At 34.0% G+C, this 19185-nt stretch overlaps 1 protein-coding gene across 6 annotated transcripts in view; it reads left to right on the top strand.

Annotated features, from left to right (window-relative positions):
• gramd4a (GRAM domain containing 4a) overlaps positions 1–19185 on the top strand; it is a 77435-nt gene that overhangs the window by 41966 nt on the left and 16284 nt on the right. For 5 of the 6 annotated variants that reach the window (XM_088645049.1, XM_088645047.1, XM_088645051.1 and 2 more), the window contains 12 exons: positions 1490–1610; positions 6942–6997; positions 8391–8523; positions 10061–10086; positions 10356–10447; positions 10900–10991; positions 11938–11986; positions 12297–12368; positions 12919–12962; positions 13099–13208; positions 16215–16369; positions 17872–17889. In XM_088645049.1, coding sequence (XP_088501175.1) covers positions 1490–1610; positions 6942–6997; positions 8391–8523; positions 10061–10086; positions 10356–10447; positions 10900–10991; positions 11938–11986; positions 12297–12368; positions 12919–12962; positions 13099–13208; positions 16215–16369; positions 17872–17889 — 968 coding nt within the window. The remainder of the gene's footprint in view (positions 1–1489; positions 1611–6941; positions 6998–8390; positions 8524–10060; positions 10087–10355; positions 10448–10899; positions 10992–11937; positions 11987–12296; positions 12369–12918; positions 12963–13098; positions 13209–16214; positions 16370–17871; positions 17890–19185) is intronic. The other variant, XM_088645048.1, reaches the window with a different exon arrangement.

Genomic DNA, 19185 nt, shown 5'->3' with positions numbered 1-19185 from the left:
ACTTAATGCTGATTATGTTGCACTGATGGGAAAAAATAGTAGTAAGTTAATAGTTTGTGTTTCTTCTCTGTAAGCAATATTTTCAGTAGTAAGTAGTGAAAACACTGTTTCACTTTAATAGTGAAAGTATTTTAAATTTAAGTGAGTCATATATACACATATACCTTTCTCCTGTTCACATAACTCCTGTTCAGTGTAGTAATACTGTTAATATTATACTAAAATGTATACTTATACTGTAGGTTAAGATTTTGGAATGTTTTTTAATGAAATAGACAACATCTTAAATTGAGACAATTATGTACAGTAATTGAGCCACACCTTTAAATAAGGCTTATAATTACCATATGCCTAGATTGGAAATTGTGATGCCTTAATATCTGTGACTGATTTTGATTTTTTTTAATTTTGAAGTTGTCATCACAATGCATACTAATCATTAAACATTTTCTACATTTTAACATTTAATAGGAACACTACTCTATTGTCCTGTTGAGACCATGTTTTTATATGTAAAGTTAGAACAAAAATTCTCAACTAACACGACCAAATTCACTTTACCTACATAATTAATTAAAAACGGTGAACTCATACTTCACAGCAGTATGAAAACTAAGAAATTAGTTTTTACTTTTTAAAAGCAATATTTGGAAAGAAAAACAAGCTTTACAAGTTAATTGTATGCAATACATTTCTTTCAGCTCAGTGACTGGATTTTATAAGCCAGTTGTTGCAATACATTTGTCATTCAGTAACATTTGGATCCATAAAACTGACCACGAGAAACTGTAAAATCAGTTACACAAATATCTGGGCACCACAGTAGCCTGTTGATTAGCATGGCTTCCTCATAGCTCCTGAGTTCCAGGTTTGATTCAGGCCTCAGATGCCTTCTATGGTTCTCTTTGACTGACCGGATATTCTTTGGGTGTTCCAGTTTCATTCCACTGTCCACAGACATGACATAATGTCCAGGTTAATTTTTATCTCTATATTACCTCTCTGTATTACTGTGCGTATACCCTGCAGTGGACTGGTATCCCATTCATGTTGTAGTCCCGCCTTGCTCCTTGCTTGCTGTGTTAGGCTCTGGCTCATGGTGATAAAGTGGGTGGATACAGTAAAATGCAATGTACTGTATATTATCTACTTCACATTCTCCCACAGTTATTAATATCTGTGTTTATTAATTGATGATAAAACTCCGTAATATTTAAATTTTACATTTGTGTTATAAGGCTTATATCTTCTTTTTCTCAAATCTGAAATTGTTATGGGGTTTTCATCTATTTTATATATTAATCTCTGGTTAAGTAGAGCAATTTTGAGAAGAGTTCTACATTTGGAGGCCATTTGAAATGCCTAAACATTTTAAAATGAAACAAAAATGTATGAAAGGTACTGTATCTAGTTTTTTTTCAAGTTATAGTGATCTTTTATTTTTGATGTTAACTTTTTTCTTTCTTTTCTTTGTCTTTTGTCTTTTCAGAGGAAGAACTAAGAAAACTAAGAGAAGAAACTAATGTTGAGTCATTAAAACAGGAACTAGAAAAAGAAAGGCAAAAAAGAATAGAACTTGAGCAAAAAGTCAATGACGTTCTGAAATCAAGGTAGGAGTTAAAGTTCATTGTTTTACACTGTGAGTTTGTTACCATCAAGAATGACTATTTTCATACGACAGTGATTTCAATGTCTGTATACAAGTAGCTCTCGATTAATACCATACCCTAATTTAAGATTAAAGCAGACCTGAAGAAGGCTTCACAGCTGAAACATTGTGTCTCTTCTCTTATCTTTTCAGCAAGAAATAAACGTCTACCTGTTCCTTAATTTAGGATGCTACTATTTCTTAATTTAATGCACATGTGCTGGATTAGTAAGAGGTAGTTTGCCTGTGCTAAGAGTGTATGAAATAATATGCATTGTGCATACCTAGTTATGCACCAGGATGATGTTCATCTCACTTCCTTTCTCCCTTACTCAAGCATCATTATTTTTGGTAAGCCTGTGTCATGTTCTGCATATATGTATTATAGGGTGGCACCATGATGCTGTGGTTAGCATTGCAGCCTCGCAGTGCTGGGGCCCTGGGTTTAATTCCTGGACTGTTACCTGCATACAGTTTGTATGTTCTTTGCGTGTTCACATGGGTTTGTACTGGGTGCTTCGGTTTCCTCCCACTGTCCAAAGATATACTAGCATGTTTGTCGGCCCCAGGGAAAATTGGCCCTACTCTGAATGTATCTGTGTTTCTGTTAGGAAACTTGGCTTATGAGACTAAGTGACATTCAGAAGGCTCACTGAGACTTAAAAAACAAAAGATAATTGCACAATCCAGATGTAGATTCGCCACCCACCCTTCACATTTTACATGAAAATGATCATCATTAACATTTACTTTAAAAATAGATTTTAGTACAGCTATATAAAATACATTAATAAGTGTGTGTAATTGTATTTAGTTGCCAGTTTAACCTTCTGGTTGGAAGTGGTTTCTGGACCCATCACCTGAACCCAGTTGCCATCTGTTTTTATGGGAAATTAGTCCTCAATGTGTGCATTTTTATTCCTGCAGCATTTTTCATGACTGTATCAACTATATAAATCACAAACTACCTGTATTCTGTACAGTCTTCATAGCTGCACTCTTTGGTTTTAATGATTATGATTTAATCATTAAAACAGAAGCCTAGGCTTAAAATACATTTTCAATATGGAATATGATTGGAAAATATCAAATCAGAGGATCGGAAAGCTTAGTCTATAATACAAAGCACTTTTTAGATGTGTAAATCTCACCATTACATAAATAAGTTGAGCATAATCAGCATAAGGCATTATTTTTCCCTTAGCTGATCAAAAAAGAAAACTGAGGAGAATTTTGCTTTGCAGAATTCAATTAATACAACTAAAAGCAATTTAACATTGGTTGATGATGCTATTAGCATTTGAAATTTAATGAATTTGTAGAATGACTATTTCTTATAGCTTGGTGTTGCTGCTGCTGAAGTACTGTGTTTTTTGTGGGGAGTGAGTGTTGAAGTGCTGCGACTTTCATACGCTTCAGCGCTTGGTCCTGCTGAGAGTGTATTTTGTTGACTTGAAAATGGGTATATCTAAATGTTTAGTCCCCTACATTTCTAAATCATTAGCATAGATCCAAACATAAATTATATAAATCAAAAGATCTTATTGAACCATATTTGTTTTTATCATTATCACTATACCTTTTAATGATGTGGTTCTAGAATCCAGGGTGGGATCTGACTAACCATATCCTAACAAATAAGGCTAATATGAAATTGAAATTAATCAATAATGATCCTGCTATTCAGGGCTTCAAAGCTGCTCAACCAGTAAAGGCACCTGTTTAGGCATAAGATGAGCTCTTTAACCCTGGAGTCCAGAGGTTTGAGTCTGGGTCATGTCACTAGCCAACAGTGACCATGATTGCCGAAGCAGCAGGGCGTATTGGCTGAATGCTGCCAAAGTTGCTCTACTAGTAAAACAGCGATTGCCTCTGGGTACCTGCAGGCTTGTGGTGATGTTGGTGAGGAAAGTACCTCTCCTACATTTGACATCACACTCCCTGCACAGACAAAGTCGGTGCGGTGTAGCCTCCCATGTGTTCCAATGGCTCCAAGGTGGGCAGGCTGGAGGCGTCTGTTTGCTCCTCCTTGTTTTTCCCATTGCATCTTTCACAGGATTCGTAGCTGTGAGCTAAGGCCTGAGATACAAGCAGTTGGCAATACCAAATTGAGTTGGTGTGTATCAAATATAATTGGATAAAGTTTTTAAACACATTGCTCAGGTTTCCATACTTCATGATGAGCAATATTATGCTTTGAATTTTTATTTTTTTACATAGTTTGTTTTTATTCTTGGGTTGCAAACCATTTTAAGGTAACAATTTGTGATATTAAAATGCTCTGAGGTGTAGTGTTGCCGTACAGTACAAGACTGTCCAGGACAAGTTAAAAATAGAATTGCTTGCTAACACATTGGCGGAGCATGTGAATTTCTCAAGGAGCAATTCTGCATGCCAATGAGTACAGCAATGTACTCATGCAAAACAAGTAACATACTAGCTTGATGTTTTTTCCACAGTGGTTATTGCACCCCAGTAATTATGTAATAGTTAATGTGATTAATTTCTGAACTTGTGAATCAGTTCAGTCTGTTTAACATATTTCATGGTTCTCCCAGATTTTGTGTAGCTACTTAATAAAGCACTGTAGCTGAGAATTGTGGAAGCTTCTTGACTCCACTATATGCTTAACCTTCCTCTCTGCTCTCTACTCACTCAACTATTCTGGACTTCTTTTTAAATTTGCTTTTAATTTGTTTTTATCTGTTCATTAGAACATATTTAAGATTGCTATCCTTGTGAGTAGTGCTAGATTGTTAAAGGGTTACAAAAAATTTAAAAAGTAAGCACTTGGAAATACAAACTGTATTTTTGGATGTCTTAATTCACATTAATAAACAGAATATGTAATAGGAGGTTAATTCACATGTAGTCCCCCCACAAATTATATTTAAAACTGCCTTGAGATTTTATTGTATTTAAAAATCAGTGATGAAAACAACAGTGCAGTATTTGAGAATACTTATGACGGCAATAAGGTGAGGCACTTATGTGAGTTTGGTACAGTGGTGTAATTTTGTAAAAACAGAAAGAAATATTATACAATAAAAATGTGGCTTATTTAGCCTGGTGTTATTTTTCATAATGCTAAAATGGCCACAAACACAAAAGAGGACTTCCAATTTGAATTAAACCCTGTTAGGTTTTTGTTTAAAACATTAAACTGATTAGACTCCAGCATTTTGCCACCTAGGTGGGAGGATTGCACAGTGTGTTTGAGTGGAGTGGAGCTACTTTAGGCAAAGGCTTAAAATTGGGTATATTAACATAAAGATGGAACTGAAGTTAGAACTAGTGTATGGAGTAAATAGGTTTGCAAAGGCAAAATGGGATAAAAACTGTTCTGTAAAGAGGTATCAAATTTATCGTATATCATTATGGTTATGGTCACAGACTGGTATGAACTATGAACTATTCTGAACCAGTTCAGATTAATTGTTTTATATCTGCAACGAAACTGTAACACTACCTGTTGGAACCAGAGCAGGACTGGCTCAATACACTTCGTGTTAAAATGTGAGCTTTTGGTTTTCAAAGATCAAACAGAATTTCATTTTTATTTCACAAATGAATTTAAGTTTTACGTTAACACCTAACTATATGCAATTATTCCACAGACACACATATTAGAGTGAAATTATAAGACCAAACATCACTTCTAGTAAAGTATTTAAAATGGTCAAAAGTCATCATGAAGTAATGATGACTTTGCCTCTGTTAAGGAAGCTACTGTACTTTTAATATTGTTTTCATGCTGCCACTTCTATACAGTCCTGTATTTCAGTAAAGGACTACAAATTAAAGTTATTAATGGGACATTCAAGACATTTTTTATTGCTTGGTTACTGGTATCTGAATTATTCAGGTCAATTTTCAAGGGAATTTTCTGTGGACTTTAATATCTTTTGCTCCAAAACCCCAGAAAGCTCTGTATAAAGATGTCTCCTACTTTTTCTTTCTTGAATGGTCCAAATATTACTGTTATGTATTTTTTGGTCCTCATATTGCAGGTTATGTTCTGTTTTAAAACTGAACTCCAAATCAATGTATATTTCAAAGTCTTCATTAATTGGACCCTAACAGTTTGACTCCCAGATTCTGGGTGTGTCTGATTTCTTATAAATATGTATTGAAGAGTGACTATATTTGATGTACGTCCCCAGTACCACTGTCCTTCATTGTGTTTTCTGTCTCTTTCTGGAAAAAAAGAACAGGTGAGAATTGATTTTGCTAGTTGTGAGTAGATGAATTGCATTAATCCAGAGTAGACTCTGAAAATCTGGGTTTTTCATTTGGTGTTGTGAGAAATACTCTGTCTCCCTGGAATCATTCCTTACCCTTTGGCCTAGATTTTAAACAACAAAACTTTATTATGGTGTACTTTAACCATTACTGTTACTGTTTACATCACTGCTGCCTCAAAGTTGGAAAAGCTTGTATTTACGAGGGTTAAGTTGTCTGCTGAATAATGTTTTTTGTTTTGAAATCCTCACAAATTGTAATTTCCTATTTTTTCTAGGAAAGTCATTTACAAAGCTCATGTGTTAGTATAAAAAAATGATTTGCATCACAACAGGACAGGATACCTTCTTCCTGAGCTTTCAAATTCTTCATGTACAATATTAATCTCTCAGTACTAATGTTAATTGTCTTCAAATGAAAGTGTGTTCATAATCATTTAAAAAACATTTAATCTAGACTTTTATGAAGTTTCTTATCAGTGTATGGATTTGGGCACTATATTTGCTCTGGACAAAGTCAATTCAGTAGACTTTTTCAGTTATTAAGAATAGACAGTGGAACATGAACTTTAAGTCGAAGTTACATGGAAGTGCAGTTAGAACTGAGAACAGGCACTTCTTAATGTAAAGGGTTGTGGGTGTATGGCACAAGCTACAGTATCTGGCCATGTTGTCGAAACTCTGTTGATATCCTGGCTTCATTCAAAAAACACTTGGATGAAATCATTAAAATAATTAGCTGCTACCACATGGGCTAGAGGATCCAAATGACCTCGTTCATTTGAAACATTGTAATATATTCCATGTAAGATTTCTGTGATTACATACAGTACAGGCACCCAAGCAACCTTTAGTTTTGATGTTAAATTGATCATTGCAGTGAATGTATTTTTCATTTAAATAAGTGGGATAATAATATTTTCATTTTTCATTACCATCTGCCAGAAATAATGCTGAAAGAATTCTTAAAGAAGATTCAACAATTTTTTAAATTAAAAAAATAAAACATTGTTTTCTAAAAGACGTTTACATGAGTTGTTATTTCTCTTTAGAATGGAAGAATCCCAGCCACCTCCAAAAGCACAGCCAGCTCCTGTCAATGGAACAGGTAGAGTACTCTATAAAAGTCACATATAGAGTAGAAGACTATAGTGTCAATCTACTGAGGTTTAAAAGGGGGTGCTCCCTGCCTTATGCATATTTATCTTTACTGTTTGTCACTATGCTGAAGTTGTTAGAATGTTTTAAGTTTTTAAATCATGTGCCAACTCCCACTTACTACAGATGTACCAAAAATGAATTATTTTGTTTCCTTCCCACAAGAGCCTCAATTGTGCTACACAAACAGCACCTTCTACCCCTGACAAGAAAGTTTTTAATTGTGGAATTGATTAGCCTAGAAACTGACACTGGTTTTAGGAGTTAAGTCCTGCTGGGACTGGAACTTGTAGTATTAGACTGCAGGATGCAGACACTGAAAGAGTGGGAGTTCAAAATGAAATTTGTCTAGGACTTTGAAATGAAATTTGTCAACCATATCTAAGCCCTGATTAAAAAAAACATCCTTTCAGTGGAGGCTATGTAGTTCACTTTTCAGATGGGGGTGGTGGTGTTTTAAAAAGAAAGGCTGTCTCAGCAGCGCTGCATCAGGGGTAAGGAGGGGGTGTAAAAATTATGGGTCTGAGCAGATAAATCTTTGACATGCTGCTTTGTTTCCATTTCTTATTCAGTGTTTAAAATAAGGGAAAAGGGCTGATGGTATAGGTTTTCATAGACTAGCTTCTGTTGCCTTGTAGTTGGTTGATTCAGAACAGCAAGTGACTTTTTAGTCAGAATCTTTTTATCTACAATTTGTGTGGGTGAATGTGTACTAAGGCACCAATGGAAAATGACTGTTTTAATAAAAGTAGTTATGTTGAGTTCTTGCAAAAAAAGTAGGATCTCACAAACATAAATGACTTAAGTAAATGTCAGACATATGGCACACTTTCATAGACAGATATGACTGGGACCATGATGGGTTTTGTTAACTGTTAATTTTCATAGTTATTTGAAAACAACTAAGGAACCAAAACATCTTTAAACTCCAGTATTACAGCAAATAGAAAAATGTAAAAACATTTTTGAAAAAATCTGTTGAGACAAGTCAACACTGCATTGGACATCACAATCTTATTATGACCTGCTAATTTGATGTTGTTCTGGCATACAGTATTTCAGTCACATTATATTTGAGAATGGATTAACTGTACAGAATAACCAAGGGTAAACAATTCTCTGTGTTTAAATATACAGTATAATTTTTCACCAAAAAGGGTTTTGATTGCTCAAGTGTCATACTGTACATACCGTTATTTCAGATTTACCTACATTATCAAGTTTAACATTAGTGTGAACCGTATGTCTATTAAAAAGCTTTTATGATTTTAATAATTATTCATTTTTCCAAGCATTAGATTTATTTCATTTTTAATCCACCTTTTGCTTCAATTTTAATCCAGATAAAAGAAATGAAACACTCTGTTCAAGAATACAGAAATGGCTATATGATAAGTTTGGGGCATATATAGAGGACTTCAGATTTCAACCAGAAGAAAACACTATAGAGACTGAAGAACCACTAAGTGCTAAACGGTAAGCATGAATCTAACCAGAGCAGTCAATCACATCATAGTGCACTTCCATCTTGTCTGATGATTTGAAATCAGTCTTTCATATTATTTGACCACATTTTTAAAATATTCTCTCTCACATTTAATGGGAGCAGGCTATGTGGTTGTAACACTGCAGCAAGATTTGTTTTATAACTTCACTGAGGTTTTGCACCTCAGTGGGGTTTTTCGGTCACTTTTGAGCAAACATCCTCACTTTAATAGTGAAAGTGCACCTGAGGCATTTTATGACTGATGGAAAGGTTGTATTTAACTTCCCTACTGTTAAACTGCACATTTCATACATAGGGCAAAAATGCAAAAATAATTAAATTAGGAATTAGGCAATTAACATATTTAAAGAGTGCTGTAAAAACAAGGGTGCCATAGGGTGGTGAAACCAATATTGATAAATTAATATGTTTTTAATGAAAAATAGACCAGTGTATTTGTGATATTTATCTAAATAAATCAAATTCCTACCCAATTAAATAAGATGTTTGGTTTTACAGTATTGATTTCAAAGAGCCTGCAAAATATCTTTGAATATTTGTGATGTAACAATACATTGAACTCTGTAGCTATTACCTTCAACAGAGAGAATGCAGTATTAACTAGACCTGAAGATATCACAGAGTACATAACCGGACCTTTTCCCATGAAAACAAAACAGCACATTTCTTACTACAAAGCATACCATATGGTTATAAATAATGTGTTCATTGTCACTATGACGATTTGTGAAAAAATCAAGAGTACTAATATCATTTGCATCTAAAATTAAACATGTACTGTATATATTAATGTATATATTTATGTTCAGATCATAATGTTTACAAGTCCAAGCACACCATGCAGGTTTATTTGTTTAAGGACATTTTTGGCTGGATTGTTTCCAGCAACCTTTGTCTGTAGATTGAGAATAAACATTTCACATTTGTTTAATTTTCTTATCCAATGAAACTGGCATCTTGTGGTAGCTTGTATAAATAGCAGAGGGGTATGTCTGTATTTTGTACCCTGTATGAAACATGACCTAATTTCTCACAAGTTAATAACATTCTTTTGGGATTCTTCATGGGGTCCTAAGGCACTGCAGACACAGTGAGCCAGACCCTAAAGCAGTAAAAATGCTCTGGCTGTCTCATATGTTGATATTGTTAAGCTTCTTCTCCTTTCCTGCATGGAGAAGCGTGGGTGCTTGGCAAACCACTGTTGATTCCCTGATTTCAAACTGTTCTGATGAGAGCGACTGAATTTCAATATTCTTTTTTTAGGCACCGTTGTTAGGTGATTTTATATAAAATGACTCACTGCAAGCTCATAAGAAATTCACTCTCCTTTCCAGCAGGCATTGATGTGTATTAAAATTTAGAGGGTAGCGTCTTATTGCATGATTTTATTTTAGTAAATTTTATTCAAGAAAGAAAAGTGCAACACTGTTATTTGTGCCATTCTTTGTGCTGGCTGCAAACTTGAATTTTAAATGTTGTGAATTAACTTGAGCTATGTTTTTTTAGGTTAACTGAGAATATGAGACGACTCAGTAAGTATTTTGAAGTAAATTCTATTCTATCCATGCCTGGAAATTGTGCTTTGTTAATCCACTTGTAATCTTTATAATTAGCTGACATTTGTATTTAAGAAGTGGGAAATACTATAGTATTTTTGAAGATATAATTACTGTTCTTTGTCTTCATGGTAGATTTTAAAACAGTAATACAGTATTTGTGGCTTAAGGAAATTGTTTAATAGAAATATGTTTTGAGAAAATAAAAATGTTTCTTAATTAATATGTGCTTCGCCTCATTCCAGAGCGAGGTGCCAAACCGGTAACAAATTTTTTAAGGAACCTTTCGGCCTTATCCAATTGGCACTCTGTGTACACGTCAGCAATTGCCTTCATAGTAAGTATCTCTGCTGCACATACTGTAAGACCTTGTTAGTTTACAGTAGAGTGTACAATTCAGATCTTTTTTCTCCTGAAATACAGTTTACAGTGCTTGTTTACTTAAAGTATTTTATGATATCTCAGTGTGTCAGTTGCTTGTCATTACTAAAGAATGTTTAAGAAGTGCAGATTTTTTCTCAAATCCAAACTTCTGTTAAGGTTGAAGTGTTCACATGGACAAAATGAGCTGCTTAGCAAAGGAAGTAAACTTTCTGTAATGTCCTTACAAAGCAGTTAGATTTGTAGTCTGTTGTATTTTTGTATTAAATTATAAATCATGTTTATAATTAAATTATGTACTGTTGAGGCAAGGGGATGTTCTTGACTATAGAACATTAATAAAGAATAATATATTGTATATGCTCACTTTCCTTGATGCTAAAGGTACTTTTTTTTTCTCTAACAAAGATTTACATGAATGCTGCATGGCATGGCTGGGCCATACCTATGTTCCTGTTTCTAGCCATTCTGAGGTTATCCTTAAATTACCTCATTGCAAGGTAAGAGTTCTTTCAGAGATAAGAAATTGAATTGGCTTTTTGTATGTAGTGTATAACCTTAATCGAAATGGATGATTTCCATTATGAACCCATCTAGATGTTTTGACTTTTTAAAATTAAATTTAAGATTTAAGAAAATAATAAAATATATATCATTCAGAAGATTGTAGAAGTTTTAGGCCTTCATTGTTGCCATTTCAAATGAGATATGTCTAGTGTCTTTCAGTATGTGATGTCAGTAACTATTAAACATTTCAAACCACTGCAAACAATGATTTTAGTCTCTAGAATTAAAACAGTGACTGAATGGCAGAATCCTAGGTGTTCAAATTTGGATGAGGCTGCTTTTGGAAATTATTTTCATTTTGATTCATTTAGAAATTGACTGTCTAATTAGATAGTATCAAATATTTAACAATGCCAGCTTTTAAAATGCTTTCATGTGCAGAAAAATGAGTATTTGCGGTATTTTAGTCTTAAAATTAAACTCCACCACCTTGCACTTCTTTTCAACTCGGTGCTGGAACAATCTTGGCCCCAAATAATATTTGTGAATTGAATTGTTTAACAATATTTGTAAATAATGAAGTCCAATTATACCCATCTGGTTCATTTAATGCTTTCATAAAAGACATATAACTGCTTTCAGCAACCCAGAAAATAAATACAATATTTAAACAGCTTTGCAGTCTCATAACCTAATTTTAATGCTAAATATTATAAATACATTTTGCTTTTATGGTGAGAAAAAATACACACCACCTCTTTAATGTATTACTCTATAGGAAATATGACATAAGCTACAGCATAAAACCGTTGAGTAGATTAGACTGGGATAACATTGCTATGCATACAATATGTGTATATAAGCATCTCTTGATATTTACTATCTGAGCTTATAGAATTTTGATTAAATGTATTTCAAAGCAGTTCCTATTTTTTGCAGGGGTTGGAGGATTCAGTGGAGCATTGTGCCTGAAGTTTCAGAACCTATGGTAAAGTAAATTATTTAAAACACATACAGAAAATGGTTACTTTTCATGTTGAATGTGCCTTCTTACAAAATGTCAGTTAGTTGTACTTGAGTCTTCAGAGCATTTCTTGTTCATGTGAATGGAGCAGAAAATTTCAGGCCAAAGTTGATTTTATGCTTTTGATCCAAATATGCTCCAGATATTTGGATCAAAAGCATAAAAGCAAATGCATAGCTAATGCCAAGCATAAAACCAAATTACATGACAGTGTGATAGGGTTTTTTAGTAATTCTACTGAATGGCACTTTCTGATTTACATTTTAATTTCTAGGAACCTCCAAAGGAAGATCTTACAGTATCAGAAAAATTTCAACTAGTCCTTGATGTTGCACAGAAGGCACAGGTAATGCACATTATTTTGTGTATCAAAAGAGATTTTTAATTATGTGGCTTCGTTTATATTTCATCCATACAATATCTGGTTGAAGGATCTGGCACAGGTACCAATAAACTTTGTGTTCAGGCAGTATATCCTTGGAACTATAATGGTCTAAAAATTTGAAATTTTGTGACTAGTTTGGGGGCTTATACAGTAAATCTTGAATAGAAAAGCGGGGGCCATTTTTTCATATAATTTACACAATTTAATTGCTTAAGTATTACTTTAGGGCTGTGCTTAAAGCCTTCAGAAACCACTTGGTGATGTATTTTTATACCACACCAGTTGTGTTAGATAAACAAATAGTTGAGAGTATATGCATAGAATTTTGCTTCCATAAGTGTGCTATAGTGCCTTCTTGAGATGGAATTATTAGATATATTGTGTGTAGAGACAGGTGAACATGCACCTCAAATCAGATTTATAAATTGATTAGAACTAGGCTTTTTATTGCTGACATTTGCATTACTGATCACTTTTTTAATACCGTAACTAAGAACTTTCTCTTACTCAGAACCTGTTTGGCAAGATGGCAGATGTCTTGGAAAAAATTAAAAAGTAAGTTGTTTGCTTACAAAACATTTCACACAGAAAATTCTGACTGCAGATGTCTTGTAAAGGAAGAAATGTCTGCACTTTTAATTCCTTATAGTCATTAAGTGTGATTTTTATTTATTACTATTGTTGTTTGCAGTCTGTTCATGTGGGTTCAGCCAGAAATAACGCAGAAGCTTTACATAGGGCTCTGGGTGGCTTTCATTTCATCATGCTTCTTGCCCTACAAACTGATGGGCTTCATAATAGGTAAGACCTGTAACATTACTGTTGATTTTTGTTTGTGTGGGATTATGTTTTGAGTCTGTTGATGCCAGGCAGTACTAGGAGGGGGAGGGAAGCTGTTGTGAAGACTAGCCTGTGAAGTCTAGTGTGTTCTTCTGGCATGTTTCTGTGTTTTTTTAGGAGATTCTGCTTTTTTATTTCCTCAGTCTTGATTAGTCTACAGATAATTGCAGAAGCTAGAAATTAAACTGAAAAAGTATGACAGTTGATTTGCTTATAACGAGTGCTTCTTTTTTATTCTTACATTTTCCTCATCAGTTTATGATGATCTCTTTCTCATTAATATATTTTACAGGAGAGTGGGGTGGAACTCAATTCATAGAGAATCACATATTTAGTCCTGCTACAATGCAATTTAAATATTGAAAACATTTAATTAAATTTGTAGTTACTCAAAAGAAAAAAGTAATCACTGAATATCCAGTTGCAAGAAAATGTTTGTGAACCCTTTGGAATTACCTATATTTCTGCATTAATTACTCATAAAAATGTGGTCTGAACTTCAATTGTACTCCTTCTTGTCAATATTGAACAGATTGTTTAAATATTCAGTCTTTTCTGCCAAAGAGTTCAACTTTGTCTCATCCGTCCACAGAACATTGTCTCAGAAGCATTGTGGAACATACAGGTGGTCTTGTGCAAACTTGAGATGTGCAGCAATATTTTTTTTGGAGAGCAGTGGTTTCCTCCATGGTGTTGTTCCATTAACACCATTCTTGTTGAGTGTTTTTCTTATAGTGGACACATGAACAGAGAGTTTGGCAAGATCAAGAGATTTCTGTTACCCTAGGGTTCTTTTTCACCTCCTTCAGCATTGCACGCTGCGCTCTTGCCTTGATCTTTGCAGGATGCCCACTTCTAGGGAGTATAGCAACATTACTGAATTTCCTCCATTTGTAGACAATTTGTCTTGCTGTGGATTGATGAACATCCAGGAATTTCGAAAGGTCTTTTGTAGTCTTTTCCAGCTATATCCATATCTACTGTACAGTTCTTCTTCTAAGGTCCTCTGATATTCCTTTTGATCGGGACATTGTTCACATGAAAAGCTCTTTCTTGAGAAGAGCAGACTCTGTCAGTAACCAACCTTTGTGTGCCTTGTTTATAGGGTAGGGCACCTCCAACACACAACTCCCATCTCATCTCTTTGATTGGAACACCCGACTCCAATTAGCTTTTGAGGTTCACATTTTTTTCCAACCTAGAAAGTTTAAACGATGTGCTCAGTACTGACAAGAAGAAGTACAATTGTTTGTGTGTTATTAGTTTAAGCAGATTATGTTTGTCTATTATTGTGACTTAGTGGAAGACCAGCCCACATATTTATGAGTAATTAATTTAGAAATCCAGGTAATTCCAAAGGGTTCACAAACGTTTTCTTGCAACTGTATCTGTAAAACATGAATATTCTTTCGAATGTTTTAGTGTGACTAAAGGAAGAAGTTCTGTGTTTAATTTACTGTATGAAAGTCTTGCTATATATTTACATAAATTATCAACATGAGACAAATATCTGTCTGGTTATTCCACTGTGAAATCTGGACTCATCAAACCTCGAGAATTTTGAGAGATTAACAGAGGGGCTTCAGTTGCAGATGAAACAGTTGATTCATACTCCTGATGAGGGAAGTAAAGGAAAGCTACTGCTTTCACTGAAGCAGATCAGATAACTCGAAAGACAAAATGTTCTAAAATGCCTCATGTTCCACCTTGAGTGCTGAAAGTTTGAAAATTTGCAACAGTTATTGGGGAATGACAATACATAATTTTTGTGAAACTTCAGACACAACAATGGGAGCTCTTCAGCCATGCAGGAATATGTCTTTTAAGCAAGAGTATCCGTGCCTCATAACATGAACATTTACAATGGTTAAACGCCAATTTGTGTGTATCAAATAATTAACAGATGATCAAGAAATTTGCGGTCCTTTGATTTTTGTACTTTGTCAGATGTAATAGTCCATTTTTATCAGGTAATGGTAATATTACTGTTAATAAACTTTTAGACTGTTTGTTTACCCAGACAGTTTTTGTTTGCATCTTACTCAAAGTCTAAAGACATAAGTGTTCACAATATTTTGTGAGCCATTTAAAGTTTCTCGTATATGACTGTTCTGCTCCTTAATATGAAATAATTATTCATAATTAATCTCTGGAAGAGGTATCAGTTTAGTCTTAATACTATGAGAACCAGTGCCTTCAGCAGTACAGTATATGTTCTGTTGTTTACTTCAACATTTGGTAGAATATTTTGAAAATATTTTGAAAAGCTCTAGAGAAGCAGTCATGATTAATGACATGCCACTAGGGATCACAAGAGCCAGGGAGGGCATGATGGCAGATATAAGTACAACCCACACAGCCCATGCTTTTACAATATGTCAGCATAGACTCAGGTTTCGATAAGTGGTGCCTCCCAGATGTTGGCAGCATTTTTTGAAAACTGGTGCCAAAAAGCACAGCTTGTAACTGAGGAAGGGTTAAGAAAAAGTCCATAAAGTTTGTGTTGACCAAGGGAAAAGAAAACAAGCTACAGTGATCACAATCGAATGCATTCTGAGAAAGATATTCTGGTCTTACATGGAATGTTTTGCAATCATCTAGAGATGAATCTAAGGAGAAAATTGAACAACAAAGCCAAGATTTTTATATACTGTATACAGGCTGATCTATTTTATTTTGCTGTTCCCTTCTCTCCTTATGTCTGTATTGCAGATTGGCTTTTTTGTCTCTGTAGAATTACCTGTGCTGCACTGTCTTTGCAGACTTTACTGACAATTTTATTTAAAAATTGTGACAGTAATTATTCCCTGCATAATCAAATCCCTGAAGATTCAGAAGAAATGATTGATCAGATGAGCTCTCCATTTAATCTGTTATTGAATACCTGGAAATTGTCAAAACTTCAGTATGAAGACAATCCCTCTTAGGTCTTAACTCTAATGTATGTCTTTTTTTTTCTCTTGACAGGGGTATATGCTGGAATAAAGTTTTTCATTATAGATTTTATCTTCAAACGCTGCCCAAAACTCAGAGACAAGTATGATACCCCCTATATTATCTGGACGAGTTTACCAACAGACCCACAGCTCAAAGAAAGGACAAATGCCACAGTGTCAAGACGGGTAATCAAGATATTTTCCTGTTGTTTTTTTTTCAGTTGAAAACATTCACCGTGTATGGCACATTTTGATCTGAAGCACACTGTCTTGTTTGCAAAATATTATTTGTCAAGTGTTACCAGGCAATCCATGCATTATTGAATACAGAAGTGTAGGAACTATAAAAGCCAGTTCGTTTAAATCCTGACAGCATCTGATGTACAAATACTCCCCAACTTTATGTAAAAATTTGACTTTGCGTAAAAAGTTGCATGCCTCGTGTGCATTGTCTGAAATAATTTCCACTGTGTGTTTGCAGTGTTACCCTTTCGATCATATCTGAAAAATGTTCAAGTGATGTGAAAGGTACCAGTGCTGTGAAAAGTGCCATTCAGTTACTCTGTAAGAGGTCTTTTATTATGAGTGCACACTATACTGTCATCATAGTATTGGAATAATGAAATTTTGTATTATTGCTGTACTGCAATAATGATAGCAGTTATAAGTGTGAACGCACAATATAAGAGTGCATTATAATTTACGTAAGGTTGTACAGATCATAACCCTTATGTAAGTCACCTGTAAATAACTGTCATTTCAAGATTAATCATCAAAAATGTCTTTAGCTTTTCCAGCTTAGTATGACTTTCTATTTTTTTCTGGATGTTGAATATTAAGATCCATTTTTGTTTGATATGTAAATGGTATTGGTAAATACATACCACAGAACGTTGGTTATAGTTACTTATAAGAAAAGTATATATTTTTACAGTTTTTCAATAATCTATTATTCACCAATATTATAGATATACATACTATAATGTTCATTTACTCAGCCATAAAAACTATGCTAACAGGTTGTTCTACAATAAGCAGAATTATTAGATTAAGGGGTGACTGGTCAGTGAGTATCCATATTCAAAATATAAATGCATTAAAATATGAAAAACAGGTATAATATACAAACGGTACATAATAATTTCGAATTAATAATAATTGCTTAGACTTATATAGTGCTTTTCTGGACACTCCACTCAAAGTGCTTTACAGGTAATGGGGACTCCCCTCCACCACCACCAATGTGCAGCATCCACCTGGATGCATGATGATATAGTGCATGATGATGACCAGATGGAATTTTGTATCATAAAAATAATTTCAATTGATATCAGTGTTTACTTATTTTTTGATTCCCTTATAAATATAGTCCTTTACTGAAGACATGATATCTTTTTTATTTTTTGGGCTTTACATTAATGCAGTATATGTTTTTATTTTTCTTGTTACAAGTTTACAGTATGTTTCTTTTCAGTGTTGCTTTGTGGTCTAACATGCTTCTAGAGATAGTGGTTTCTTTTAAAATGACCTTTGCTTCACTAAACATGTTGTTCTTTGTACATGTTGTCTGTAAAGGGCTTTATCATGTGACTCAGTTCTTGTTTCATTTCTTATTCTGTGGCCTAACCATGGCACTTTTTTCTTTTGTCACTGTCACATTTGTGTTCTGTTATTTCTTTTCCTGCCAGCTGTCAGGGTACGAAAAGGTAGGGACTTGAATGTGTGCGACAGTTTTCTGCTTTAAAAGTGCCTGTGTGTAAGACGAACTGACATGTCATGTGTAATAGAAATTAGAAATTCGGGTAGTGTGTAGTGTATGTTTTTATGGATCAAAATGTGTCCCATGTGTTTTCACACTGACTGTGTAAAATGTGACTTAAAACAAGTCATTGTAAAATGAACCAAAAGCAGCACAGCTGTATCCCTAAGTCTGAACCACACCCTAGGGATCGATGTGCATTTCTTTGGTGTCTTTAACCATTCATTGTTTTTATGGTGTTCCATGTGGTAACATTTTTATCCATTTTCATGAAAGTATTATTACCAGCATTCTATTCCCAGTAGAAATACAGCTATCCAACCTAACATCCATGTAAAATAGGTTGAATACAATTGTGCCTCTGTAACTTTGATGGCTGGAATATACTAACAAAGGGTGAAATATACTGTTGTTCAGATCTTAGAATGTAATGTTTCTCTACATGTTTTTATTTTCTAATCATTCCTATGAAACTGCTTTTACTTTAATAATATAATTTATTAATTTGTTATTATGTTTGTTGTTTTCCTGAACCCTCTCAACAGTATAACAGATTGGTGGCATTGTGGTATTTGCTCATAATACTATTTTACTCATAATAAATCTAGTAAAAAAAGCCAAATCTTTTTTTACTAGATACATACAGTACTACTGTAACTGTTGTATTGTAACCAAATGCATCTGGTATCACCTCACAACAGATACTTTTCTTACACACGCTGTCTATAAGGCTGCATTAGCATTTTGTAAAGTAATGCATGTGAATTAAGGCAACACAAAACCAGGCTCACAGACTGGACTACATTTATTCAGATACTAAAATATGAAATTCCTTTGTTAATCTCTACATTTAAAAAATAATTAATAATTATTTTAATAAATAATAATTATTATAATTATTTGCTATTCATGGAGTAGAGCAAACAGACTCTGTCTATGCTTCTGCATCCTTGCACAAGAGCAATGGAACACATTTAAATAACATCACAAAACAGCAGTACTGTTGCGGTACTGTATATTAGAACCACCAATCAATTGAACAATATCAATACCAAGTGTGTATTCCCTGCTGAATAGAATAATTGATTAAAACAGCATTCCAAGCCCTCAAACAAACTTTCTACAAATAATTACATTATCAATTTGTTTTGCACATCACATTTACACATACAGTGGGTATAGAAAGTCACCACCCCCTTTCAAAATGTTCACCTTTTGTTGCCCTAAAGCTCAAAAAGAAGAC

The sequence above is a fragment of the Lepisosteus platostomus genome, chromosome 9, assembly GCF_059453375.1.
Source record: "Lepisosteus platostomus isolate fLepPlt1 chromosome 9, fLepPlt1.hap1, whole genome shotgun sequence".
NCBI classification, from domain to species: domain Eukaryota; kingdom Metazoa; phylum Chordata; class Actinopteri; order Semionotiformes; family Lepisosteidae; genus Lepisosteus; species Lepisosteus platostomus.
Note: the sequence above shows the minus strand (reverse complement) of the source record. Positions and strands in the feature narration are given on the sequence as shown.